This window comes from Geotrypetes seraphini, chromosome 14 (genome assembly GCF_902459505.1).
Source record: "Geotrypetes seraphini chromosome 14, aGeoSer1.1, whole genome shotgun sequence".
Classification (NCBI taxonomy): domain Eukaryota; kingdom Metazoa; phylum Chordata; class Amphibia; order Gymnophiona; family Dermophiidae; genus Geotrypetes; species Geotrypetes seraphini.
Genome location: NC_047097.1, coordinates 9,495,499 through 9,509,045, shown reverse-complemented (window position 1 = coordinate 9,509,045; position 13,547 = coordinate 9,495,499). Strand labels below are relative to the sequence as shown.

General features: G+C 36.1%; 1 protein-coding gene across 7 annotated transcripts in view; it reads right to left on the bottom strand.

Annotated features, from left to right (window-relative positions):
* The window catches only part of BBS4 (Bardet-Biedl syndrome 4), a 111,617-nt gene that overhangs the window by 88,668 nt on the left and 9,402 nt on the right, over window positions 1–13,547 (bottom strand). For 5 of the 7 annotated variants that reach the window (XM_033920290.1, XM_033920291.1, XM_033920292.1 and 2 more), the window contains one exon: window positions 1,995–2,074. In XM_033920290.1, coding sequence (XP_033776181.1) covers window positions 1,995–2,074 — 80 coding nt within the window. Of the gene's footprint in view, window positions 1–1,994; window positions 2,075–9,124; window positions 9,245–13,547 lie in introns of all 7 variants that reach the window. The other 2 variants (XM_033920293.1, XM_033920294.1) reach the window with 1 other exon arrangement.

Below are 13,547 nucleotides of genomic sequence, written 5' to 3'. Positions count from 1 at the left end.
CCCCCTCACTCTCTGCCAGGCTCTGCACCCTGTCCCACCTTCTTGCCCTGCACCTCTTCCCCCTCTGGTGGTCTAGTGGTAGGCTGGGACGGAAGAAATCCCTCTCGTCTCCTGTCCCAGCCGATTCTAACAATTGTTTTACCTCCCTCCCCCTGCGTACCTTTTTTGTATCCCTAATGGTCCAGCGCTGTATGGGCAGGAGTGAGTTTCCATGCTCCTGCCCCGTGCTTAGCACCTCCCTCAGATCTCGCGGGCAGTGGCAAATGGCGCACCTGGCATGCAGGAGCAAGCTTTTAGAGCTCCCGCCCGGCCCTGTGCTGCTCCCTACATGAGAACTGGTGGCAGCCATTCAGGGAGCGGTGCAGGACCGGGTGGGTGCTTGAAAAGCTCCCTCCTGCATGCTGGGTATGCCGCTTGCCGTTAGATCTGAGGGAGGGGCTCAGCGCGGGTCAGGAGCACGGAAAGCTCGCTCCTGCTCATACACCGCTGGACCACCAGGGATGTGAAAAAAGGTACACAGGGGGAGACGGGAGGGATCCCTCCTATCCTGGCCACCAAGTCATACGGCAGGCTGGCAGAGGCCTGCAGCAAGTCCAGGAGGGGGTCGGGTGGTCACTTAGTGATGGCCTGAATATAAGACGAGACCCCCATTTTTGTGCCATTTTTTAGCCCAAAAATCTCGTCCTAGATTTGAGTATATACGGTAATATAAAGAAAAAAGAAACAGAAAATACAATGGCCAAGAAGAAAAACAAATAGCGGGTCGAAGGCATGCTAACCGGACAAAGTCCAGAAACATACTTCTTCATTCCACAGAAAACGAAGAACTTGGGCTGGAAGGCACTTGCGCATGTACGGTGTAGGCAGTCGCAAAGTTTCTTAAAACTTTTCATACTGTCCATACTGGGCCCGTGGATGATGTCACCCACATTTGAGAATATGCTGCCTGCTTGTCCTAAGATAAGCCACAATGCCATTGTTATCTTTTATTTTCCATATCATATTTTATGATATTTCACAATATGTCCATTCTTAAAAGCAGTTAATTTGGACATCTGATGAACATAATCCGGTTTGCTCAACACTATTGATAGTGGAGGAGGGTTAGGTTGTTTCCATACTTTTACTAGAAGTTGACACTCCCCTTTTTTCCACTAAAAGAAACAGAAAAGTAGGATCTGCAGAACACCTTCCTAAGCAAAATCTCCCATCGGTTAGATATGCTGATATTCAGCCAACTATTTCTATAGTAGCATGATAGACTGTGCATGCAATGCATGGGTACAAATTCACTATTGATGGTTTGGGATTAAAAAGCAAGATCTCCTCACCCCCCCCAAAAAAAAAATACCAGTGAAAGCATTCTTTTCTGTTTAAAGAAAAAAAAAATTAGTACACATCATGGAGTAAAACATTTTCTCTGTACCCTAAGTCTGGAGCTGGCTTAAAACAGTCTCCTTTTCCTCTAGTTCTAGCACTCATAAAAACATAAGAATAGCCATACTAGGTTAGACCAATGGTCCATCTAGCCTAATTTCCTGCTTTCACAGTGGCCAAGCCAGGTCACAAGTATCTGGCAGAAACCCAAATACTAATAACATTCTATGTTACCAAACCCAGGGCAAGCAGTGAATTCCCCCATGTCTGTCTCAACAGCAGACTATAAACTTTTCCTCTAGGAAGTGGTCCAAATCTTTTTTTAACCCCAGCTACGCTAACCACTGTTACCACATCTTCTGATAACGAGTTCCAGAGCTTAACTACTCATTGAGAAAAACTATATTTCCTACTATTTGTTTTAAAAGTATATACATGTACCTTCACTGAATGTCCCCTGGTCTATGTAATTTTGGAAAGAGTAAAAAAGATTGATTCACTTTTCAAATTTAACATTGTCTTAAAAAGTACTTCCATGAGTAAACTAACCAGTCATGATAGAAATATTTGATTTAGTCTGCGATTGAAAGATGAAGTTAGTCAAGAGAAGTACTTACTTTGCAAGTTTCATAGTCCTTGCGAATATAGTGAAGGTGGATCAGCCAGTTTCGCCTCTCTAAGATTGGTAATTCTGGTGCTGTGTGGAAAATAATGCCAGAACAAAGACAATGTTCAGAAAGAATAGGATACAAAACATATAATTGGAAGGACTGTAGAAGACTGAATTATTGTTTTTGGTGGAATTCAGTTTGTCATGTGTATAAAATGGAAAGAGCGTTGGCAGTTCAAAAAGGTAATTATAATAAATTTAAGGATGTGTGTTCACGTTCTCTAGAGAGAATGTGAACTCGCAGGCCTTGAGCATGCGCACATGCTCAAGGCCAGCACAGAAGAGGAGGCCGACATGCCGGTGCTACATTAAAGTAAGAAGAGGGCTCTGGGGGACTTCAGGTTGCGGCGGGAGGGTGCCCGATTACGGCAGAGGGGTACCCGATGGCGGAGGGGGGGTGCTGGATCGCGGGGCCTTCAGGGGGAGCAATGCTGGTTCTCGTGGGGGGGGGGGGGAGCAGCGCTGCTGGCCTTGGTGGGGGTGTGGGAACGTTTCAAAGCGAGTTTCCATTATTTCCTATGGGGAAACTCGCTTTGATAAACGAGCATTTTGGATTACGAGCATGCTCCTGGAACGGATTATGCTCGTAATCCAAGGTAGCACTGTATATGAATTTGGGAAGGGGTGGGGGTTAAATCTTATTGGTGTATGATATTGAAGATTTTTCAAGTGATGTTGTATTATAATTGTTTGATATTTACTGTACACTTGATGTAAGTTATAAAATGAATAAAGAATTTTTTTTTTTTTTTTTTTTTTTAAATTTTTATTTATAAGTTTTCCATTCTTACATTATTTAATTAATATAATATACAATTAATTATTACATTTCTTAAATATTATCATTAATAATACATCATGTTGAAATATAATATGATAACACTTATACAATAATATGTATAATATAAATCCCATTCCCTTCTTATATAATATATTTCATTAATTATTCAAAACCCACCCCATTCATGTATAATTATTTATCCTTGTGCTAAGAACTAATTATTAGAATAATTTGTCAATGGTTGCCAAATTTTATTAAAATTAAGAAGATTTCCCTGTTGTAAAGCTATTATTTTTTCCATTTTATAAATATGACAAACAGAATTCCACCAGAATGTGTAATTTAATTTGGTGTAATCTTTCCAATTTTGGGTAATTTGTTGCATGGCGACTCCTGTTAATATCAGTAATAGCTTATTATTATTTGCTGAAATCGGACTCATATTTCTCATTGCAGTGCCAAATAATATGGTGTCATATGAGAGTCCTACATGATTTTCTAGTAATTTATTAATTTGGGGCCAAATTGAATTCCAAAAAGCATTTACATAGGGACAGAAAAAGATTAAATGATCTAACGTCCCTATTTCTAATTTACAATGCCAGCATCTATTAGATCTAGTACTATCTATTTTTTGCAGGCGCGTTGGGGTCCAGAACACTCTATGTAATAAGAACAACCATGTTTGATTCATAGATGCTGACCTTGTAGATCTTAATCTCCAGGACCAAAATCTTGGCCATTGAGATTCAGAAATTTTCTGTCCAATCTCAATACTCCAAATATCTCTAAGACCTGTTTTCTTTTTTTTATTTAAAAATCCGTATATCAATTTGTACCATTTTGCGGCTTGGTGACCCAAAAAATCCGTCTGGAAACATAGAACCTGTAGGCTATATTGATTATTTAGATTTTTCCATTCAGGGAACCCTACCTGAATGGCCTGCTTCAATTGCATCCATTTAAAATATTGTGTTTTATTTAAACCAAATTTGTTTTGCAATTGTGAAAAACTAAGCAGTGATCCTTCTGATATGACATCATTCAATGTTCTTATTCCTGCATTTATCCATTGTTTCCAGACGATTTTATTTCCGCCAATTCTGATCCTGGAGTTTATCCATATTGATTGAGTTAGAGATTTAATAATAGGTTCTGGTGATAGATTACTGATATATCTCAATGTTTTCCAAGTGTCAAATAAAATTCTGTGGTCTTTGTATTTTTTAGGCATTGTTATGGTTATTAATTGTTCTGGATATAAAGGGAACAGGAGCCGCCATTCTAAATATAGCCAATCTGGTACATTTTCTAAAAGGTCTGGGAGGATCCAATACATACCCTGTCTTAAGATATAGGCTTGATGATACCTATAAAAATTTGGAAAATTTACCCCCCCTTCCACAATTGGTCTTTGTAATGATACTAAAGCGATTCTTGGTCTTTTCCCACACCAAACAAATTTTGTAAGAATATTATTAAGTTTTTTATAAAATGACCCCTGAAAAAATATTGGAATCATACTCATTTGGTAACAAACCACAGGCAATATCATCATTTTAATTGTTTGAATTCTTCCCCACCAAGAAAGATGTAATGGATTCCATTGCTCACACATTTCTGTTATTTTTTTTAATAAAAGTTTTTCATTCTCTTTGATTGTGTCTTCTATTGTATTTTTGATCATAATTCCTAAGTATTTTATACCATCCTCTTTCCAAATAAATGAATATGGGTCAAATAATCCTTTGGTACAATGAACATTTATTGGGAGAATTTCAGATTTATTCCAATTAATTTTATATCCAGAAAAAGTACCATATTTTTCTATTAAATTTAGTATACATGGAATAGTAGTTTCCGGTTTTCTTAAATATAATAATATATCATCTGCATATGCAGATAATTTAAATTCAAAACTGGTAAATGATATTCCCTCTATCTCCTTAGTTTTGTTTATTGCAATTAATAAAGGTTCTAGGACAATATCAAAAAGTAAAGGAGACAGAGGGCATCCCTGTCTAACTCCCCTATGCAAGTTAAATCTATTTGATAAATTATTATTAATATATAATCTTGCTCCAGGAGAGCTATACAATGTCTGAATCATTTTAATAAAACCGGATCCTATACCAAACCATTGTAAAGCTTGGTATATAAAATTCCATTCCACTCTGTCAAAAGCTTTTTCTGCATCTAAAGATATTAAAAAAGCTGGATCATTTATATTTTTTGCTAAATTTAATGAGTGGAATGCTAATCTAGTATTATTTGATGAGTGTCTTTTAGCAATAAATCCTGTTTGATGTACATCAATAATGAAAGGGAGAGCTTTTGCCAATCTTAATGCTAATACTTTAGCCATTAATTTATTATCCACATTCAATAATGAAATAGGCCTGTAATTTGATACCAGAGTAGGATCTTTGTTTGGTTTTGGTAAGACTATAATTATCGATTCTGCCATAGTACCAGAAATTTTTTCATTCTTTAATTGATATTGATATAGATTTAACAGATGTGGTAATATAATATTTTGGAAAAATTTATAAAATTCAACAGTATACCCATCTCCACCTGGAGCGGATCCAACTCTAAGAGACTTCAATGCTGTTTCTAATTCTTTTAAAGATATAGGTTCTTCTAAACTTCCTTTTATATGATCTGGAATATTTGGTCCAATATATGAATTTAAGAAAGTTAATCCGTCTTGTTCTTTATTTTTATAAGAATTGGAAGTATATAATTCTTTATAAAAATCAAGAAATTGTGTTATAATATCTTTTGTGTTGGTATGTGTATTACCTTGTGTATCTTTAATTGCAATAATCTTAGATTTTCTTTTCTTTGCTTTTAGAAAGTTTGCTAATAATTTCCCTGCTTTATTTGAATTTCCATAATATTGTACTTGTTTGTTGAAAATGTCTTTTCTTACAATTTGAGAAGAAATTTCATTGTATTTAACTTTTAATTTTAATAATTCTTGTAATGTATTATTTTCCCATTTCTCAATTAATTTATTTTCTAATAATTTAATTTGCTTTCCCATCTCAATAAATTGTTTTTTTTTTTGTTTGTTAATAAATGTTGAATATGAAATAATATTTCCTCTCATAGTTGCTTTAAAAGCATCCCATAAAATCTCAGCATTAATATCATCTGATTCATTAAATTGAAAGAATTCTTGCATTTTTATTTTAAAGTCTTCAAGAAATTTTGAATCCTCTAATAAATCATTATTAAATCTCCAAATTAAATCAAAATTTTCAACATCATAATTTTGAAGATTAATCCACACACCAGCATGATCTGAAATTATAATGGAATCAATTGCTGCTTTTAAGACACGCTGCGCTATATTATTAGAAACAAATATATAATCAATTCGTGAAAAAGATTTATGGACCTGAGAACAAAAAGAAAATTCCTGATCATTAAAATGAAGAATTCGCCATATATCTACTAAATCACAAGATAGTATCAAATTATCTAAGCCTAATGATTTTATAACTTTACTTGGTTTTTTATCCAATATCGGATCCATTACAGCATTGAAATCCCCTGCTACTATTAAATTAGATGTAGCCAGTGGTAAAAGCAACTGTTGAATTTGTTTAAAAAACTCCATTTGATTCGTATTAGGAGCATATAAATTGAATAAATTCAGGGTAGTATTTCCCAGAACCATTTCGACATGTACCCATCTTCCTAAGGGATCATAATTAATTAATTTAAAATCTGCATTACATTTTTTATTTATTAAAACAGCCACTCCAGCCTTTTTCTTTAAAGCCGGTGCAAATAAACATTTAGAAATAAAACCTCCAGATAATTTTTTTGATTCAATTTCCGATAGATGAGTTTCTTGAATAAAGTAAATGTCCGCATTTTGATTTTTAAGGAACGATAACAATTTCTTCTTCTTAATAGGATGATTTAAACCATTGACATTCAGTGAATACATTTTTAGATCCATCTAATTAATAATTATATTTATCCAATATTTATCCACTATTCTATGATTATTTATATGATTAGTTCCTAGCACATTCATTAAAAATTTATCCCCTATCCCACCCATTAATTTCCCTCCCCTCCCACCCTTTATCTTATTCTGATTTGGAACACGCATTGGTCATGCAAAACCTACAACTCCATCTCCAGGCAACTAATAATTCATTATATTATTTAAAAACATATTTTTGAATTCAATACATTCTTTATATTTCTACCCTTATATTCTTAAAAATTATATTCATTTAATCTATAAAATTTTATAAATATATGAAATTTATATATATTTGAATCATAAATTATATTCAATATGCATACATATAATATAATATTCTTAATAGATAAACATATTTCAAATGTAGCTCTTATTCTCTATATATATCTCTATATATCTTCATATAAATTAAGTATATCCATTTTTAATATAAATATATAATATGAATCTTAATAATAATGTGTTTCAATCATTTTCATAAATCATCTTCATAATAAATTAATTTGAATGAATAATTGATTAAAATATACATTTTATGTCAATACATAAGTTTTATAATAAATTCATATTTTATTAAATATCTATCATTCATTTACTTATTTTCTTATTTATCATAATAAGTTATTATGACTGAATAATTAATTAAAATAAAATATTTATTAGACATCTATTTTGTTAATTATTTCTGTAAATAATCAATTATTTTTCTTATATATATTTCTTAAAATTATAATTTCCTTATACAGAGTTAAAATATTGATTTTATAATAAATTAATATATTTCATTATTAAATCTTATTCTCAATATAACAATTACAAAATTTTTTTTTTTTTCAATATTTAATGATAATTTCTTTGTTACTCATTTATTATTACTTAATCTTAATAATTTAATATGTTATATAATTAAATGTATTATCTAATTTGATTAAAACTTGTATTTTATATATAATTTTTATTTATATTTTGATAATAAATATTTTTATATATTTTTTTTTTTTTTTTTTTTTAATATAATAATAATTAATAATATTGGATGCTGATTTTTAAATATTATTATATTATTGCATCCATTATTCCAATAAATACTATTTCCAGTTAGTAACATTTCTTATGTCTTAAAAAATATTTTTTTTTTTTTTTTTTTTTTAATAATCTTCTTTATTTTCATTTTTTTCCATCTTCATTCTTCTTTCTTCTTTCTTCTTTCTTCAGCTGAATTGTTCTGTTTTTTATATAAACTTAGGATCTTTTTGTGCCAGAAATTCTTTCAGCTTTGCCGGGTCTTGAAAATATATGGATTTATTTCCACTGGATATTCTCATAGTGGATGGATAATATAGACCATATATGTATCCTTTTTCCTTCAGCTGCTGTCTGTATGTGAGGAATTGTTTTCTTATGTTAGCAGTATATTTAGCAAAATCCGGTACTAAAATAAGTTTTGATCCTTTATAATTCAAGTTTTTATTTGCTTTTGCCATTTTTAATATTTCTTGAGCTTGTTGATACCGTAGCACCTTGAATATCAAAGGTCTTGGAGCAGCCTGATTTACAGGCTTTCTTGTGGGGATTCTGTGGGCTCTTTCAATTTCTAACGGCCATTTTGAATTGAGCTGAAGCAGTTTAGGTAACAGATTTTCCAGGAATTGTACTGGATCTTCTCCTTCAATATTTTCAGCCAGCCCCAAAATTCTGATGTTCTTCCTTTTTCCTCGGTTTTCCATGTCCACCATTTGATTTTTTAAAGCTGCTATTTCTTTTTTATCATTGTCATATTCCTTTGTGAAAGATTCAAACCTCTCCACTTTTTCTTCCAGCACAGTCATTCTCAGTCTCTCAGTTTGGATTTCTTGTTTCATGTTAAGGAGCTCTTCTTTTACTTCAGATATTTTATTGGAGTTTTCAGTCAGCATCAGTTTTATTTTATATAGTTCAGTCATTATATCAGCCTTTTCAGTGAGTTCTTCAGTCTCCATCGGGAACGGGACACTCGATGGTGACAGGGGAGTAACTTTTGTTCTTTTTGCTGAGATACCTGATGTCGAGGGTTTTTCAGCTTTCCCCTGCTTCATATTTGCCATCTCCGACGTTGTTTTAAGTGTTTTTAATCGCGATTTGAAAAAGTAGAAATATTATTTTTGTTCCGTTTGTTGCCTGGATACGGGAGCGCTGCAGTTAGGCTGCCATATCGTGCGCGCTCCAAGCCACGCCCCCCCATGAATAAAGAATTTAAAAAAAAAAAAAAAAAAAAAAAGGATACAAAATCTTTTTCAACATGCCATACCAATTCTGATGGTCAAGTGTGAGAAATTTAGACAAAAGAGAGGTGCTCCCACCATCTCTATCCTGCCAGCAACTGTTCAGGAAGTCAAGTAAGAAAATTTCTAGCTCAAGACATGGAAAACTGCAAGATAAACCAGACATCAATGATTGATACAGCTGGGTGTACATGTTTTGTAACAGACTGTGAACAATTTTGCCAAAGCTATGAAGTTGCTTAGTAAAAGGTTTCTAAATGACACTTTCAAATGCAGCACAGGAAATAAAGCATGATCCCAGGACACCTCAGTGTTGTTATTGTTAACACTATACTCTTGAATCCCATTCTGATGCACTGATTTCTATCAAAATGTACCTTATTGAAAGATCTATCAAAATATCATGCTGATATTCTAGGGAAGCTGTGAATAATAATTTAAAGAAATCACAAGTCTTTTTGAATTATGAAGTTGTGATTTGTGGTATACTATTATATGTTAAGGATCACTTAGATAAATATAAAAGACAACTTTTTTAAAATTATGATGGGTACAGCTATACAATTAATCACACGAAATTGGAAAAATTGGGATCGACTTAACTTTACATTTTGGTGGGCAAATTTATGTTTAATTTATAAATTAGAGAAAAGGAATGCTGATCTGTCAGGGAACACAAAAAATTTCAAATTAATATGGGGCCCATTGATGTTTTTTGTAGAATCACTATAGTTTGATTTTTATTGATGTATTAATTTGCTTACCCAGGGAAAGGGGAGGGTGGGAATAAAGATTTTACATGAATTCTTATCTTCCTTGCGAGATTGAGAGGGGGGAAGGATTATGTAACAGTTTCTTAAGGTTTATAAATGTTTAATATGTGGATAAGATATATTTGATATAGAGCACTTATCATACACTAGGATAACTAATGGATAACCTGATGGATAATGAGGGGTAGGGAAGAGGGTTATAACTCTTTATAAGTCATGTAAGGATATTAAGTGTTGTTTTACGTATAAAATGTATTCTTTACTGTTTTCATTTATTGAAAGTGTAAAAATGAATAAAGAATTAAAAAAAACAAAAAACAAGTCTTTTTCAGCTTTGCTAATAATATAAAGAGGGGCATTTTCGATATAATGTCCAAATCAGAGTTTGAACATTTTGCGGAACATATACAAAAATCCAGTAGTAAACATAGCCATTTTAGAAATAGTAAAACATCTTATCTTTTTGTTTCAAAAATGGCCATTTCTCACATGTGCTTGTTCTCAGTTCCCATTTTCAAAAAATACACATCCAAAAGAAAAATGCACAAAACAAGCTATTTTCAGTAGACTGGCCAAACAGACATCCTAGCAGAGCAGTGGAGCACCCTAGGGGGTACTGCAGTGAATGTCACATAAAAAAGCCCAGTTACACATCTCACCATAACTCCCTTGTAGTGTATGCTGTGCCCTCCAAAACTCAAAACCTACTGTACCCAACTGTATACCACTCCAATAGCCCTTATGCCTGCAGGTCTCACCTACATGTAGATAAGGTAGGATTTAGGTGGGTTGTGGAAGGCTCACATATTCCACCATAAGTACAGTAGTTAGAGTAGGATATGGGCCCAAGTCCCATCTCTATAGTTCAGTACACCGTCCACTAGGCCAGTTTTTCTCAAAACGCAGTACACGTACCCCTAGGTGTACATGAGCCGCTTGTGGGACCTTCGCGGTATGGGTCTCCCACTCCCCTTCCTCCAGCAGCATGCCCCCTTCGTCAAAGCTGACCTGGAAGGCTTCCCTCCGATGTCAGCACTGAATCAGAAGGAAGCCTTCTGGGCCAGCTGGGGTGGCCCCACAGTCCGGGCAACACCAAGCTTACTCCAACGATGAAGAGCCCTCCGTCTTCTGCTACCCTCTCACTGCCTGTCAGGAGTCCAGAGCCTTCACAAGGCCCGGCACTGGTACTAGCTTAACTGACGCAGAGCCTTCAAGTCTATCCGCTTGTGAGGCCCTGTTGGTACCGCTCCTCTGACGCAAATGTGTCAAAGTGGGTGGAGACAACAGGACCTACCCAAGCGCGTGGATGTTAAGGCTCATCATTGAAGTTAGCGCCGTTGTTGGGCCCTTTGTGGACTCCAGATTCCGGGTCAGGCAGTGGTAGAGCAGAAGAAGGAGGAAGGTTAGAGGAAGTGAAACACTGGACTTGCAGGTGGGGAGAAGGAGAGAGAGTGCAATGTTGGACTGAGGGATGTGGGGAAATGGAGAGAGTTGGTAAGGCTGGCTGGTTGGTTGGCTGGATGGGTGTGGAAAAATGCTGGACATGGATGGAAGAGAAGGGGAGAAGGGATATGCTTCTTATGGGATGGAGAGGAAGGGAAGAAAGAGGAGGAAATGCACATGGATGGAGGGAAAGGGAACTGAAGAGAAAGGGAAGATATGCACATGAATGAAGAGGAAAAGAAGAGAGAGGAAGGAGGTACACATGGATAAAGTGGAATGGAAGGAAATAGAGAGAGGAGATGCATAAGGCTGGAAGGGAAAAGGAAGAGGGGAAAAGATGTAAGTGGATGGAGGAAGGAAGGGGCATAAACAGGACACAGAAGGGAGGGAGGGACTAGAAAGGGAGAATTATTAGGCATGAGCGTGTGAGTGAGAGGAAAAGAGATGGTACACATGGGGAAAGGAAGAAAGAGGAAAATTGTTGGGCATAGAGATAGAGAAGAGTGAGGTAGAGATGCATGGGGAAGAGAAGGATGAGGGACAGAAATGTTGGATATGTTGTGGAGAGGGAACAGATTGTGGAGAGGGACAGATTGAAAAGGATGCAAGGGGGAGGAATGTTGGACATAGTGGTGGAGGGTGTCAGGTCAAAAGCGCGCCGGGACAAAGGCGCGCCCAGACAATTGAACGCAGCGCGGAGGCGCGCGCCACTCAAAATTACTGTTTTTAGGGCTCCGACGGGGGGGGCGTGGGGGGAACCTCCCACTTTACTTAATAGACATCGCGCCGCGTTATGGGGGCGTTGTGGGGGATGTGGAGGGTTGTAACCCCCCACATTTTACTGAAAACTTCACTTTTTCCCTGTTTTTAGGGAAAAAGTTAAGTTTACAGTAAAATGTGGAGGGTTACAACCCCCCAAACCCCCCATAACACCGGCGCGATGTCTATTAAGTAAAGTGGGGGGTTCCCCAACAAAAACCCCCATCGGAGCCCCTAAAAACTGTAATTTTCTTCGGCGCGCGCCTCCGTCTTGCGCTCAGTTGTCGGCGCGCGCCTTTGTCTTTCACGCCGTTGTCTATGAACCGTGGTGGAGGGAATGGAGGGAGAGATATGGCATGTGCTGGAGATGGGTGATAGAATGAGAAATGTTGGGCAAGGGGCTGGTGGGCAGTATGAAAGATGCTGCACATGACAATCCCCAGTGGGTTTAATTGTTTTACATTTACACAACCAAGCTTTAGTTTTCTGTTTCAGCTGAAACCATGTGGCAAGTTTCTGCCAAAATTGCTACCAAACAGAAAAAAAAATCCAGTTTCAATCAGCCTCTAATTGGAAGTGTGATTGGTGGTATATTAAGTCCTTGCAAATCAGGCACAACCCTATATATATATATATATATAAAAGTCTAATAAGGTCTTTTACTAAAGATTAGCACATGTTATCAGCCTTAAAACCCATTTTATTCCTAGGGTCCTGCTGTAGATAACATTAACTAATCTTTAGAAAAAGACTCCCTTAAGAGAGTAATTTTATAATAGGTCAGTAGCCTATTTTCAAAAGACATGTGGAGGGGCATAATCAAAAGAAATGTCTAAGTCTGTTTTGACCTAAGTCGCAAGTCATCCAAAGTCAGACACGGGAAAAGATCCATTTTCGAAAAATACATCCAGCATATTTTTTTTTTTTTCCGAAAATCATCCAACTATACGTCCAGCCATCTGATCATCCAGAATGCTAAGTCGTCCATATTTATACCCCATTTTCGACAAAAAATTAGTCCAACTCAAAAACGCCTAGAAAAAGACCTTTTGGGCGTGGGAGGGGTCAGAAAAGTAAGGGACTGGACACCCAGACATGGCACCAGAGTAGTGGGGTACCTTACAGGGCACTGCTGTGAACTTCACAAAAAGGGTGTCATATAAACATCTCACTACAGCTCCCTTATAGGTCATGGTGAGGCCCCCAAAACACCCCCAGAATCTACTAGTCCCACCTATCTACCACCCCAATAGCTCTTATGGCTGCAGGAGCCATTTATATGGCAGTTCAAAAGGGTTTGGGGGTTTTCTGGAGGGTGCACATGTTTCTCCGTGAATGCAGTGAATAGAGTGGCTTATGGGCCTGGGTCCTTCTCTCTATGGTTCACTAACCCACCCCTCCCCCCAGACCACTTAAGCCACCTCTGTGCAGCTCTACTAGGCTTTCCTATGCCAGGCTGCCAGATGCTGATGTT